We start from the raw sequence: 15666 nt of genomic DNA, 5'->3' as shown, positions 1-15666 counted from the left end.
AATACTAAACAACTGAAGGATTTGAGGGTTTGTTTTATTTTCTTTAGTAATTTGGGAGTGTATGGATTTTTGTAGTAGTTTTACACATAGGACACAAATATTATGGTTTAGGATGCTGTTCTTCATAATTATGAATTTTTCTAATGGAACTCACAGTGCTCTTTCCCTCTTGTTAATTACAAAATTTAAATTTTCTTTTTTTCAAATTTCATATCAGGATATGGTTATACAAGCTCTCCAGAAAACTAATAATAGAAGTATAGAAGCTGCAATTGAATTCATTAGTAAAATGAGTTACCAAGATCCTCGACGGGAACAGATGGTTACAGCAGCTGCCAGACCTATTAATGCCAGTTTGAAACCAGGTGATTAATCAAATCTTTCCCCCTCCTCTCTTATTTTATAGCATTGTTTTAACATGTAGGTATATCAAGTCCTTAGTCTCAGAAATTGTTAAAGGCATCACAGTGAGCGAAAGTCTCAAATTAGAATAAGGTTATAGTGTCATGCAATACAAATGAATAAGAGGATGGGCCCTAAAGTTCTATAGGTAATTCTGAGAGGTAGCAGTCTACCTTGAGAACTACTTAATTCGTTATATTGCAACTGAAATATTTCTTTTTAACCACAGATATTATTCATACTATTTTTTATTATAAGAGTAAAACATATTCATCAAAGAATATTTAGACGGTAATAAGTGAAAAGAAAACACTATTAATACCCACAAGATTTTGGTGTGTTTTGTTTCTCAGTCTTTTTTCCTGTGGAAAACCTGAGTAGATTTATATGTGTATATTTCAATTCTTTTCTTTAATCAAAAAAACCCAAAACAGGTCATACTAAAACCTACTTTGTTCACTTAATATACCATATGTAACTTTCTTTGATATTAAGTAGAATGAGATTAATAGCTACATTAAAATAGATTTATCACATACTTTATGTAACCAGTCTCTCATTTTTACATTTGTCTTGTTTCCTTTTTCTTTCTTTTTTTGTTTGCTATTATAGACAGCCTTGCTTTAAATGTTCTTGTACCTAAATATTTGTACATTCCTGGTAATTTTGTTAAATTTTTAAAGACTTGCGAAAATGTAAGTTTTCTCTTAGATTTTGCTCTCAGGAAGTTGTTACTACCTTGTATTCTCCTGGTCAGTTTAGTATGAGAAGGCCTATATTTGTAAGCCCTAGGTATTATAATTTTTATATAGTTAATAGTTGTGGAAATACTATCTCATTGTACATTCACATTTCTTGAATCACTGGTGGGGTCAAACATTTGTTTATAGGTTATTTTTGAATTGGCAATTTAATTTTTTGTTAAATGTGGGTTTTTAAAATTAATTTATAAGAGGACTTATTTATTAATTTTTCTTTTCATTCAACACGTTTTTAGTCACCAGCCACTGTTTCAGGCCCTTTGCTGGGCATTGGGTATAAAGTTCTTGCCCTTTTGTAGAGCTGACATTTTGTAAAGATCAAATACTTACACAAATACATGTAGAATTATGACTACATAGGTGTGATGAAGAGGGGATGTGGACTCTCATAATACACGGATTTTTGACCTCGTCAAAAAGATCAGAGAAAACCTTCCTGCAAAAATAATACTAGAGCTGATATCTGAAGAAAGGCAAGGGGGTAGCTTTAGTGAGGAAGAGTGTCCTTACACATGGCCTCTTGAGCAGGGTTTGATAGCACGTTTAAAGAAATAACAGTGGCTAGAGCACTGAAAAAATAGTATGAGATATGACTGGAGAAGTGTGTAGGGCTCTGACTATGTGAGACTGTCTATTGATTTTACCCTGAGAGCAGCTGGAAGTTACGGAACATTTCAAGCAGGGTGATGACAAAATTTGATTTGTGTTTTTAGAAAGTGGCTGCAGTAGATGAAGAACAGATTAGAGAGAGCAAGGGATGATATCTGGGTAGACTTGATAAAAGATACAGTAGTTCACAGGAAATGAAAGTGATCTGGACTGGGGCAATGGCAGCGGAGAAAAGTGACTGAATTACGACAGATGGGAAGAGTGAAATTGACATAGACTTAGTAATAGATTACATATGGGCAATGATACTGGAGAGGATGACTTTTAGGCTTTTGGTGTAGAAAATAGATGGATGGTGATATACTGCATTGTGGAAGAGAATACTAAAAGGACAGGACATGGGGAAAGGTCATGAGCCAGGTTGTAGACATGAATTTGAGTTATGCTCACTGGGTTATCTAGTTGAGGGTGTCAAGTAAGAAACAAGCTAGATATATTTAGTTCTTGTATTAGCCTTGCAAAAGAAATAAATCACCTAAAGGAGGTAACATAGACAAAAATGACAAAATGGACTAGAACCAAGCTTATTGCTTTGTAGCTGATAGGAAATGATAAGCCTGTAAAGAAGACAGAACATTTAGCTAATAAGGAAGTTAAAAAACCAATAAGGTTTTTAGTGTCTTGAAAGCCTATTGCAGGGGTGTCAAACTCATTTTCACCAGGGGCCACATTGGCATCACGGTTGCTTTCAAAGGGCTGAATGTAATTTCAGCTCCTTAATAGTTGAGGAGTAGTTAAATTTATACAGTCCTAAAATTATTTCGGCCCTTTGAAGGCAACTGCCAGCCTGATGTGGCCCCTGGTGAAAATGAGTTTGACACCCCTGGCGTGTTGAAAAGAATGTTAAAGAAAGGGAGGGAATAGAAGGAAAGAGCTTGACCACAGTGAGGACTAGAAAATATCTTATTGGCTTTAGTGACACGGTACATTAGTTTGCCAGGGCTGCTATAACAAAACGCTGCAGAGTGAGTGCTCTAAATAACATTTAATGCCTCTCTATTGTGGAGTCCAGAAGTTCAAGTTCAAGGAGGCAGCAGATTTGGTTTCTCTCTCCATGGCTTGCAGGTGACCACCTTCTAACTGGGTCTTCCTGTGGTCATCCCTCTGCATGCACATGTGTCTGGTGCCTTTCTCTCTGTCTGGATTTTCTCTTCCTATAAGGATCCCAGCATGTTTGATTAAGGCTTACCCTATGACCTTATTTAACTTTACCTCTTTAAAGGTCCTATCTTCAAATACAGTCACATTCTGAGGTACTGAGAGTTAGAACTTACTGAATTTTAGGGACACAATTCAGCCCATAATATATGGAGTAACCTTTTTTGTTCAGCCATAGGATCATAATTCAGATAAATGGATGTGAAATAAAGAAATCAAGTATAGACAATTCTTTGAGAAGTTTTTCTATAAGGATACAGTGAGGACATTAGCAAGAGTAGTGCATCCTGTCTGTGATGAAGATCCTTTATTTTTTGTTCATTTTCAATTAAGTACAGATTAGTAATTTTATAAAATATAATACTGCCCTGGCTTGTGTAGCTCAGTGGATTGAGTGCAAGCTGTGAACCAAAGGGTCACGAGTTTGATTCTCTGTCAGGGCACATGCCTGGGTTTCAGGCCAAGTCCCCAGTACAGGGCACATGAGGGGCAACCATACACTGATGTTTTTCTCCTTCTCTAAAAATGAATAAATAAAATCTTTATTTAAAAAAATACTGATGAATTATTGGAAAAATTACAGTTTTGAATATGTAACAAATATAAGTCCAAATATTTTATTACCAGATTTTAACAAATTATCTGTCAAATTTCTGTTGTCTAAATTTTTACTGAACCTTCATACTTATCTCCAATGGGCCAATATCAGTTTGTGTACCAGCACCAATACTTTGAGGAAGTGGTCTGTATGGGAGGGAGGGAGGGTCTTACTATTTTCCTTGAAGAGCAAAGACTTTAGGCAAATTTAAAAAGTAATTATAACACTCCACTTTAAGAGGATGAAATTAAATATTCAGGAGAAAAAGATCAAGTATGGTTCTCAAGAAACTTGGAGAGGAAAGGATTCAAAGCATAGGATGAGGAATTGTTAGCATTGCATAGGAAGTGAAACAGCCATTTTTTCTAATGGGCAAATGGGCCTAGGTTATGTAGGAAAGATAAAGAATTCCTTTCTGATGCCTTCAGTTTTCTCTAAAGTATAAAACCAAGTCATCTGCTAAGAGTGATGGGTGAGGAATGGAGCAGGCAATTTGAGGAGACTGACAAGAGTCATAGTGGAGACTAAAAGAAACAGTGGGATTTCCTGGCAGTGCTGAGGCCATTTATTTCATGATGCTGATCATGAATTTATGGTGGAATCAATCTGCCCTTTACATCACCTTCTCTAGCAGGAATCTTCCAATAACTGGAGATTTACTAAACAAATACAAAATAAGAAAAAGAGCAAAAAGAAGTTCAGAATATTGCTGAAAGGGTAATTTAAATCCTTAATCACAGCATATTCTTTCTCTGCCTTTGCTGGCCTCTCATTCCTTCAAACTCCTCTCCATGGCTTTGTTAATCTCAGACTTCATCTAGTATCACTACTTCCCTCACTTACGGCTCTCCTGCCATACTGTGTTTCTTTTTGTTCTTACTATGTACCAAGCTCCCATCTCAGGACTTTCCCTCAGACTTAGATCATATGTCATGTCCTTAGTGAAGCCTTTTACCACTGGCTCATCCCTCTCTGTTCTCTTGTTACTCTGTATCATTTGACACCATTTGTTTTTCTTGCATATAGCATTTATAGCAGGTTACCTGGATGTAACCTTGTTTATTTATGTACTTGTTTATTGTCAGTCTTCTCCATCAAGAGTATAGGTTCCTTGGGACTAAGGATGTTATCTTGGATTGCTTAGGGCAGTGCCTGGTATATAGGTGCTCAGTAAATATTTAATGAACTAATAGAAATGAGGAGAGGAGAAAGGGAAAACAGTGGGAGGAAAGAAGTGATGTCATGGATTTGAATTGATTACAGTGTGTCGCAAGGAAAGAGGACTGATGAAATAGGAGTTAATAGGTCCCGATGAGGTTGAAGAACATTTGCAGTACTGGTAAAATATGAGAAAGAGAATTTGTCTGAGAATATAAATAATTAGTGATTTTGAAAAAGAAGTAGATATGGATGGCATCAAATTTGTAAATGTGATCTTAGGAGTGATATTTGAGGTGGAATGGAGAAACTGAGAGGTAAGGGTTATGGATGGTTTGCCCATGTGGGCGTTAACATTATAGAATGTTGGCAATTGGCAAGGCTTGGGGTAGACCAAGGTGACCTGTGATTGAGGGCGAGCAAGCAAGAGTTCATTAGGTAAGAGAAATCAATGCAGCTTCCTAGAAAGCATGGGTTTCCAAAGAACTGGCTTTTAAAAAAAGAGTGCAAAGGAAAGCAGTGATCTGGAAACAAGAATGGAGAGCAAAGAGGTGGAATCCCACATTTTAGCCAATTTTTTATTATTATTATTATTTTTAAAGATTTTATTTATTTTTAGAGCGGGAAGGGAGGGAGGGGGGGAGAGAGAGAGAGAGAGAGAGAGAGAGAGAGAGAGAGAGAGAGAGAGAGAGAGGGAGGGAGAGGGAGGGAGAGAAACTTCTATGTGCGGTTTCTGGGGGTCGTGGCCTGCAACCCAGGCATGTGCCCTGACTGGGAATCGAACCTGCGACACTTTGGTTCGCAGCCCATGCTCAATCCACTGAGCTAGCCAATTTATTTTTAAAGATAACATTAATTACAAAGAGCTGAAAGGAAAGTAATGTCAGCAGAAGATAACCAGCTGTAAGGAGATGGTGGGAAAGAGGTTGGAGCAGGGGTTAATGACACAGGAGCATTTGCCGGTTGTAAAGCAGAGCATGTCTGGAGGGCAGTTGTGGCAAGGTTTGGGAGGTGGGAGAACACAGAGCTTTATGGGAGGTACAGAACTACAGGGATGGCAGTCTACTCTAGGGTTGCAGTGTCTTACATTTTAACTGGTAAAAGCTTCATGAGTCATGTGGTATCTTTAGCCTCAGCTGACTATCTGAGAAAGGTGGCCAGAGGACTTGCCTAGCTTGCCCGGAGTGATGACTTTCCCTGAAGTCATAGACCCAAGATCCAGCCAGCCTAGATGAACTGTAGTGTCAACTGTACATTCTGAACATAAACTACTTTTTTCTCATATGTGTTATTAAATATGTTTTCTCCCAGGATGATGTTGACCTTTCAAATTTGTGGATCTTTCTGTTTGTTTTGTTTTGTTTTGATGGTGATAAGTGTTTTATGTGTTTAGATCTGTTAGTATTTTACTGTATGTTCTCTACCTTTGTTATACTTGGGAAGACCTTCCAAAGAGGCATGCCAATATTATTGAACGATCAATTGTTTTTTCCTAGTACTTGCATGGTTTCATCTTTAACACTTAAATGTTTAATCCTTCTAGAATGTATTAATTTATGTTTTTATACTGTGTTTTATACAAATTTACTTTATATGTACTTTATATAATGTATTATATATCTTTTTCCAAGTGGCCAGACTATTTTATGTACTTCTTTTTGTATCATATATTGTCTTGTCTATTATATTTATTTGAAAATTCCATTAAAGAGAGTCTGTAAAATTCACACCTTATTTAATGTTCAGCTAATAATGCCCTGCTGGATTTTTGTTTGAAAAAAGACTAGAAATGCCCTGGCTGGCGTAGCTCAATGGATTGAGCACGGGCTGCGAACCAGGCATCGCAGGTTCGATTCCCAGTCAGGGCACATGCCTAGGTTGCAGGCCATGGCCCCCAGCAACCGCATGTTGATGTTTCTCTCTCTCTCTCTCTCTCTCTCCCCCCGCCTCCCTTCCCTCTCTAAAAATAAATAAAATCTTTTTTTTTTTTAAAAAGACTAGAAACAACCTTAATATCCATCAATAGGGGAACTGATTAAATTTAGGTGTATCTGTACAGTGAAAAACTGTGATAACATTTTTTAAGAGTGAAAACACTTTATATACTGATACAGAATCTTTAATTTTTTTAAAGATTTTATTTATTTTTAGAGAGAGGGGAAGAGAGAGAGGGAGAGAAATGTCAGTGTGTGATTGCCTCTCATGTGGCCCTCCCTGGGAGCCTGGCCCTCAACCTTCATGGGAATTGAACTGGTGACCCTTTGGTTCACAGCCTGTGCTCAGTCCACTGAGTTACACCAGTCAGGGCTACCATCTTCAATTTTTTTAATGAAAAGAGCAAGGCACAATAATATATATAGGAGGTATATTATTTACTTGCGTTTCCCTAAAATATTTTATTGATGAGATTGGTTACTTTCAAGGAAGGAAACTAGTTGACTAAGGTACAGAGGTGGGTATTCTTTTGTACCTTTTGAATTTTGAGTTATGAGAATGTATTACCTAGTCAAAAATAAATAAAATGTTAAAAGGTAAAATAAAACCATTTACTGAAATTTGATTTTTATAGTTCTTGAAAGAATTATTATTTAGTAGTGTCAATTCCAAGCTAAATTTTTCAAAACTAAGAGGTTAAAATGTTTTTTTCTCTGTTTTATGATCATAGGTAGTACGCAACCATCAGTTAATCGCAGACAAAGCTGGAAAGGTTCTAAAGAATCCTTAGTTCCTCAGAGACATGGCCCACCACTAGGAGAAAGTGCAGCCTTTCGTTCTGAAAGTCCCAACTCCCAGACAGATGTAGGAAAACCTTTGTCAGGATCTGGTATTACAGCATTTACTCAAGCTCACCCTAGCAACGGACAGAGAGTGAACCCCCCACCACCTCCTCAAGTAAGGAGTGTCACTCCTCCACCACCCCCGAGAGGCCAGACTCCTCCTCCTAGAGGTACAACTCCACCTCCCCCCTCGTGGGAGCCAAACTCTCAAACGAAACGCTATTCCGGGAATATGGAATTTGTGATCTCTCGAATTTCTCCTGTTCCACCTGGAGCCTGGCAGGAGGGCTATCCTCCACCACCTCTGAACACGTCCCCGATGAATCCCCCTAATCAGGGGCAGAGAGGCATTAGTTCTGTTCCTGTTGGAAGACAACCAATCATCATGCAGAGTTCTAACAAATTTAACTTCCCACCAGGGAGACCTGGAATTCAGAATGGTAGTGGTCAAACTGATTTTATGATACACCAAAATGTCCCTGCTAATGCAGTGAATCGGCAGCCACCCCCTCCATATCCTCTGACCCCAACTAATGGACAAGCGGGGGGCTCTGCTGCTCCTTCGTCATATACAAATGGAAACATTCCTCAATCTATGATGGTGCCAAATAGAAATAGTCATAACATGGAACTTTATAACATCAGTGTACCTGGACTGCAAACAACTTGGCCTCAGTCATCTTCAGCCCCAGCCCAGTCGTCCCCGAGCACCGGACATGAAATCCCTACATGGCAACCTAACAGACCAGTGAGGTCAAATTCTTTCAATAACCCATTAGGAAATAGAACAAGTCATTCTGCTAATTCTCAGCCTTCTGCTACAACAGTCACTGCTATTACACCGGCTCCAATTCAACAACCCGTGAAAAGCATACGCGTATTAAAACCAGAGCTACAGACTGCGTTAGCACCTACACACCCTTCTTGGATACCACAGCCAATTCAGACTGTTCAGCCTAGTCCTTTTTCTGAGGGGACTACTTCAAATATGACTGTTATGCCTCCTGTTGCTGAAGCTCCAAACTATCAAGGTCCACCACCACCATATCCCAAACATTTACTACACCAAAACCCATCTGTTCCATATGAATCGATCAATAAACCTAACAAAGAGGATCAGCCGAGCTTGCCCAAGGAAGATGAGGGTGAAAAAAGTTATGAAAGTGTCGATAGTGGGGATAAAGAAAAGAAACAGATTACAACTTCACCTATCACCGTTAGAAAAAACAAGAAAGATGAAGAGCGACGAGAATCTCGTATTCAAAGTTACTCTCCTCAGGCATTTAAATTCTACATGGAGCAACATGTAGAAAATGTTCTCAAATCTCATCAGCAACGTCTACATCGTAAAAAACAATTAGAGAATGAAATGATGCGGGTAAAACCTTTTAAAATGTCCATTTTTATACTTGATCATCTGTTTGGTGCTTATTTTAAAATACTGTGGTCCAGTGGGTTTTTTTGTAGCTAAATATATTATTATTTAAAAGTCAGTAAACATTAAAATATTTTGATTGTAGCATTTTATTTTAGTACTTCAAGAATTACTCAGAATTTCCTGTAATAAAGTTTTTCTAATAAATTAAGAAAAATATAATTTACAGTGAGGGTGTACATAATTCCTTTATATGGAAATTGGAACAAGGGTTATTTTTTAGGTTTTACATGTTACCTTACAACATTTAAAATGAGCTGGAAATATCTGAGTCTCAGCTCTTGATACATTTATGAAACATTGATTTTTACTTATAGTTTCAAACTTGTGGGTTTATTTATCAGGGTGGTCTTATTTGAACATGTCAGAGACATGTCCCTTCTGTTATTTACCCATCTAATTTCATTTTTATAATGTACTAGAACTAGAAAAATGTGCTGAAATTATGAAATCAAAATCCAGTAAAGAGATCAGAATAAGTTTAATGTCCATTGTGATGCCATATAGATCTCTTCACTAGATATTACAATGGTCCTGTCATCATTATTTTTACCACATGTTTACAGTTCCAAGGTTTGACTCCTAATATTACATTTATCACTCAGAATCCAAGAGGCTTAAATTTGTGTTGAAATTTCCTCACACAACTTAAAGCTATTCTTTTCAAATTATTTCTCTAAATCTGATTTCACAGTGTTGTTATTCCTGCTAAAAATTGAATTTTGTTAGATAAATACCATGATAATCTATGACTTATCCATATTTTAGCTCTTAGGATTTCTTACTAAAGTCTGTCTGTATGTATTTTCTTAGTTTATTTTTCCTTTTTCCTCTTCACTTTCCACTAATAGCTGATTTAAACTTTTATGGTGTTGGAAGCTTTGCTGACTTCTGTAGCCTCCATTACTGTGTAGGCAAGTAAGATTTTAAGACAAACACTTCTATACTAAGTCTGGCACGCCACCCTTCTTAAAAGATTTTGCATGCAAATGCGCATCCTAACAGAAGCATGAGGTTGCTATGTTTTAATTAGTCTTGCATTTCTAGAATTAGACTTTACTTTTCAAATCAAATTCCTATTCTTTTTTAACCCTTAAGTTAGTAATTAGCTGGACAAAAATAAACTATTCCTTCCTTCTAAATCCAGGTATTTCATGTCCACTTAGAAGTTGATTTTGGTTTTTATTTGTGTTTTGGCATCTTCATAAGTCGCACTGACTATTCTTTGAACTGTTCCAGAATATCTAAAAGATACCCTATAATCACACAAGTTGTCCTCTTAAATAAGGTAGGAGAAACCCTTTGTGTTTTTTGTTAGTGATGGCTGTGAGTCCTACCTTTACGCTAATGTCTTGACAAAGGTAAAAGGAAAGACTGACAGTAGTTAGATTAAAGAAGATATTCTTCTCTTCTTAATACATCAATTTTTTAGAATAAATGAACTTGGAGTGAGAGAATTTCTTTTCATGAAGAATAAAATGGGAAGAATATTTGAGGCGTAGGTGTTTTACAAAGAGAAACATATAATGAAGGCAGTTTAATCATGCAATTTGGGATGAATATGCATGGAGGGGTAGGTGAGGATGCATGTGAACAGATGTTTGGTTATCGCACATTGGGAACTTCCTTTGTTGCATTAGAGAGGAGTAGAAAGCTGATTATTGGTATTACCTTCTCCTTGCTCTGTACAGCAGAATCTGCATATATACTCACCTTGTATATCCTCTTAACTATCCCTTAAGCTGCACTTTTGATAAATTTTTCTGAAATATATTCTAGATTTCTAACATGCTTTATTAAATATTATTATGCATTTAACCTTTAATATATGCCTGAGTTTTTCTAAGCTGTTTCTTAATATTTTGTATAGAAAATAATTCCTTATTTAACATTCAGCTTATTTACCTAGGTTGGATTATCTCAAGATGCCCAGGATCAAATGAGAAAGATGCTTTGCCAAAAAGAGTCTAATTACATCCGTCTTAAGAGGGCTAAAATGGACAAGTCTATGTTTGTGAAGATAAAGACATTAGGAATAGGAGCATTTGGTGAAGTCTGTCTAGCAAGAAAAGTAGATACTAAGGCATTGTATGCAACAAAAACTCTTCGAAAGAAAGATGTTCTGCTTCGAAATCAGGTTGCTCATGTTAAAGCTGAGAGAGATATCCTGGCTGAAGCTGACAACGAATGGGTAGTTCGTCTGTATTATTCATTCCAAGATAAGGACAATTTATACTTTGTCATGGACTACATTCCTGGGGGTGATATGATGAGCCTACTAATTAGAATGGGCATCTTTCCAGAAAATCTGGCACGATTCTACATAGCAGAACTTACCTGTGCAGTTGAAAGTGTTCATAAAATGGGTTTTATTCATAGAGATATTAAACCTGATAACATTTTGATTGATCGTGATGGTCATATTAAATTGACTGACTTCGGCCTCTGCACTGGCTTCAGATGGACACATGATTCTAAGTACTACCAGAGTGGTGAGTAAAATCATAAAATTTGTGCATATTAATATAATTTACTAATGCAGTAAAATAGAAGATGATATCACTGGATAGGACCCAGAAGTCCTGGGTCAGATCTTGACTCTGTTGGATAACCATGGGTGAATCCTGCAGGCATTTAGACTTCTAAAATGAAAGAGTATGTTAGATTCAATTATTTCTAAATAATCATTTTTGAGTTAACCACTCTGTTTTGTTATTTTGAAATATGTCAGACAAATAACATTTAAAAAATAATTTTAAATGAAGCCCCATACCCACCATTCAGTTTAAGAACTAGCTTGTCAGTATCTTTTCAAACCCTTATCACTTCCCCTTCTTTTCTCCACAGGGGTAGGTAACCATTATTTTAGAATTTTGTAATCAGTTCTCTACTTTTCTTTATATTTTTACCACATATGTATATATCCCTAAACAATGTACTTTTTTTTATTTTGCCTACTCTGGAATCTTTAGTTAAATGTAATCATTCTATGTGTATTCTATGTTGGCTTTTATGTTTGAGGTTCCTCTGTGTTGATTGCATGTAACATTTATTTTCACTGTTATTTAGCATTCCACCGTATGAGTGTTACACAACTTATTTAACCTTGAATACATTATGTACATGATTCTGTTTAATCCTCACAACGTCATTAGAAGGCAGAAAAAAAGAAAAGAAGGCTTAGTTAGATGAAGTAACTTAACTTGCCCAAGGTCAGACAGAAAATAAGTGTAAGGGCTAGGCTTTGAACCCAGGTTTGTCTGATTACAGGGCCCATGTTATTTCTACTACACCACAGTGCCTCACCAAGATCCCTTCAAGCGCTAATGGAAGTGTAAGTCGATCTGACATTTGTTGAATGCTTACTATGACTAGGTGCTTTACATAAATTCTAATTTAATGCTTACAGCAATCCTCTGAGGTAAGTCTTAGCCTTCTGTGCTTCTGTGAACACGAGTAGATTGACAGTAAGTGGATAGAACTGAGACACCTGCACCTACTTTAATGTTCAGCTTAATGTAATATAATGTCGCCCAAATTCACCTGAATTACTTTGGATTGTTCTTAAAAATAGGATTTTTAGGCTCTATCATAGTCTACTAACTAAAATCTTCACTGGAGGGTAGAAATTATATTTTAAGCAAACATCCCAGATTATTACAGCTAGGTTAATTTTAGATATATTTTTGTAGGTGATTTCAGCTAGTCATGGCTTTAAATACCATATCTATGTAAGTGACTTCCAAATTTCTCTCTAGAAATGGCGTTTCCCTTTCACATGGATTTCTAACTTAACATTACCGGTAAACAACTTTTAATTCTTCCCCTCTGTATTTGTGCCCCCTCCAGTTTTTCCCAGTTTAGTATATTACACCACCACCACTACCCACCTAGTTATCCTTGATTCTTTTTTCACATACCCTGTACATCTAATTTCTACCTCTGAATATATCCTGAATCAGTTTGTTTTTCTCTATTACCATTGTTACCATCATAGTCCAAGCTTAATTGTAGTAGTCTCTTAACTTGGCCTCTTTTCATTCTTGTCCTCCCTTATAATCTATTTAAACATAAATAAAGTCATCATTTTCTTGCTTCATACTCTCCAGTATCTTCCCAGTATAATTGAGTGAAAGGTAAACCATGTCTTTTGCTTACAAAATTGATGAGCACTGGCTTCCACTCAATTTTCTACCATTCTCCCTTTTTCTAATCATTCTTCTTTCTGTTATTGTTGTTTCTGTATAAAATGCCTTGCCCTGGGTTTTGTTTTGGTTTTTTGGTGTGTGTGTATTTTATTGATTATGCCATTACAGTTGTCCCATTTTTTTCTCCCCTTTTTCCCCCTCTGCCCTGCACCTCCCCTCCTTCCAGCATTTCCCCCCCCTCCCACTCCCTGTAGTTCAAGTCCATGAGTTGTACATGTAAGTTCTTTGGCTCCTCCATTTCCTATACTATTCTTAACCTCCCCCTGTGTATTTTGTACCTACCAGGTGTGCTTCTTATTCCCTGTACCTTTCTTCCCCATTCTCTGCCCATCCCCTTCCCACTGAAAACCCTCCATTTGATCTCCATTTCTGTGATTCTGTTTTTGTTCTAGTTGTTTGCTTAGTTTGTTTTGTTTTTTAGGTTTCTTAGTTGTTTTGCTTAGCTGTTAATAATTGTGAGTTTGTTGTCATTTTACTGTTCACAGTTTTGATCTTCTTTTTCTTAGATAAGTCCTTTTAACATTTCATATAACAAGGTCTTGGTGATGATGAACTCTTTTAACTTGACCTTATCTGGGAAGCACTTTATCTGCCCTTCCATGTAAATGATAGCTTTACTGGATAGAATAATTTTGGATGTAAGTCCTTGCCTTTTATGACTTGGAATACTTCTTTCCAGCTCCTTTTTGCCTACAAGATTTCTTTTGAGAAATCAGCTGATAGTCTTATGGGAACTCCTTTGTAGGTAACTGTCCCTTTTTCTCTTGCTGCTTTTAAGATTCTCTCCTTATCTTCAATCTTCAGTAATTTAATTATGATGTATCTTGGTGTGTTCCTCCTTGGGTCCAACTTCTTTGGGACTCTCTGAGCTTCCTGGACTTCCTGGAAGTCTATTTCCTTTGCCAGGTTGGGGAAGTTTTCCTTCATTATTTTTTCAAATAAATTTTCAGTTTCTTGTTCTTCCTCTTCTTCTGGCACCCCTATGATTCAGATGTTGAAACGTTTCAAGTTATCCAAGAGGTTCCTAAGCCTTTCTTGATTTTTTTTAATTCTTATTTCTTCATTCTGTTCTGGTTGAATGTTTATTTCTTCCTTTTGTTCCAAATCATTAGTCTAAGTCCTGGTTCCCTTCCCTTTACTGTTGGTTCTCTGTATAATTTTTATTTCACTTTGCACAGACTTCACTTTTTCCTCTATTTAGGCACCATACTCAACCAATTTGTGAGCATCCGTTTACGAGTGTTTTGAACTCAGCATCTGATAGGTTGGCTATCTCCTTGCCACTTAGTTGTTTTTCTGGAGTTTTGATCTGTTCTTTCATTTGGGTCATATTTATTTGTCTCCTTGCACCGGTTAAGTTGTCAGGGGCAGAGCCTGAGGTATACACCAGGGTGGGGCAACCCATGTGGCTAGGTTGTGGTGCTGTATGTTGGGGAGTGGTCAGAGAGGGAACAGTATGGCTGTATGGCTGGCTGTAGGCTGGCTTCCAGTCACTTCCCCTGCTTACCCACAAGCAAATTGGGCCCTTCTGGTACTGTTTCTCAGGTGGGTAGGTTTGCATACATTGTAGGACCCTGTGGGTTGCTTCAGTGGACTTCCCTGTGAGATTGGCAGTTTCTCCCGCCCCTGCAACCCCCACAGGTTTTTACAGCCAGGGATTTAGAGGCTTTGTTTCTCTGTGCTGGAACCCTGGGTTGCTCGGTCTGTCTCACTCCCCAGTTGTTCCTCCCAGTTTATTCACATGTGAATGTGGGATTGCCGGGTCCTCCAGCCACCACTTTGCTGCACATCCTCTGTGCCCTGGCTGCCCATCTCTGCCCCTCCTCCTGGTCTGGATGAATGTTTCTTCTTTAACTCCTTGGTTGTCAGATTTCCATACAGTTCAATTTTCTGGAATCTGGTTGGTTTTTGTTTTTAAATTGGTTGCTGTCTTTCTTTTGGTTGTGTGAGGAAGCGAAGCATATTTACCTACGCCTCCATCTTGGCCAGAAGTCTTAGACACATATGCCTTGCCCTGGTTTTCAAATGGTTGATTCCCATTTGTTTTTTCACAAATGTCACCTCAATTTGTCACATCACCCCAGTTTATTCTCAACATGGGGTGCATCACTATGTTTCTTATATATGTATGTGTTTGTTGTGTTTCTTCCCCACAGAGAAGCTGCCTGAGAGAACCCTGTCTTTCTTATTTATCATTGTCACTTGTTGAATGAATGAAACACTGATCTGTTTGAAGCTTTATCCAGAGTAGTAATGGGGAGCAGTCTGATTCTTTAATTCTATCTACTCCTGTCTGTATCATCATTTAACATTGACTACATTACTGAATCTTGGGCGAATTTTTCTTTGTGTAAAACTTGTCCTGTTGGTATCTCAGGTAACGGGCTCCAGTCATTAACAAACACCGTCAGTGATTTGGTGTACGCTGTATCTTAACTTGTCATAAGGGGAGAGCACAGTTGAGTGTAAACTGTGATGTCAAAAAATTTAATAAACTCTA

The 15666-nt window shown here is 37.4% G+C and overlaps 1 protein-coding gene across 3 annotated transcripts in view; it reads left to right on the top strand.

Moving 5' to 3' along the window:
• The window catches only part of LATS1 (large tumor suppressor kinase 1), a 39866-nt gene that overhangs the window by 12937 nt on the left and 11263 nt on the right, over window positions 1–15666 (top strand). The window contains exons 3-6 of one of the 3 annotated variants that reach the window (XM_045842580.1): window positions 218–365; window positions 7412–8901; window positions 10868–11450; window positions 12229–12292. In XM_045842580.1, coding sequence (XP_045698536.1) covers window positions 218–365; window positions 7412–8901; window positions 10868–11450; window positions 12229–12292 — 2285 coding nt within the window. Of the gene's footprint in view, window positions 1–217; window positions 366–7411; window positions 8902–9809; window positions 9825–10867; window positions 11451–12228; window positions 12293–15666 lie in introns of those variants that run through there. The other 2 variants (XM_045842579.1, XM_045842581.1) reach the window with 2 other exon arrangements.

Source organism: Phyllostomus hastatus, unplaced genomic scaffold (assembly GCF_019186645.2).
Source record: "Phyllostomus hastatus isolate PE091 unplaced genomic scaffold, TTU_PhHast_1.1 phas_contig_40, whole genome shotgun sequence".
In the NCBI taxonomy this organism is placed as follows: domain Eukaryota; kingdom Metazoa; phylum Chordata; class Mammalia; order Chiroptera; family Phyllostomidae; genus Phyllostomus; species Phyllostomus hastatus.
Note: the sequence above shows the minus strand (reverse complement) of the source record. Positions and strands in the feature narration are given on the sequence as shown.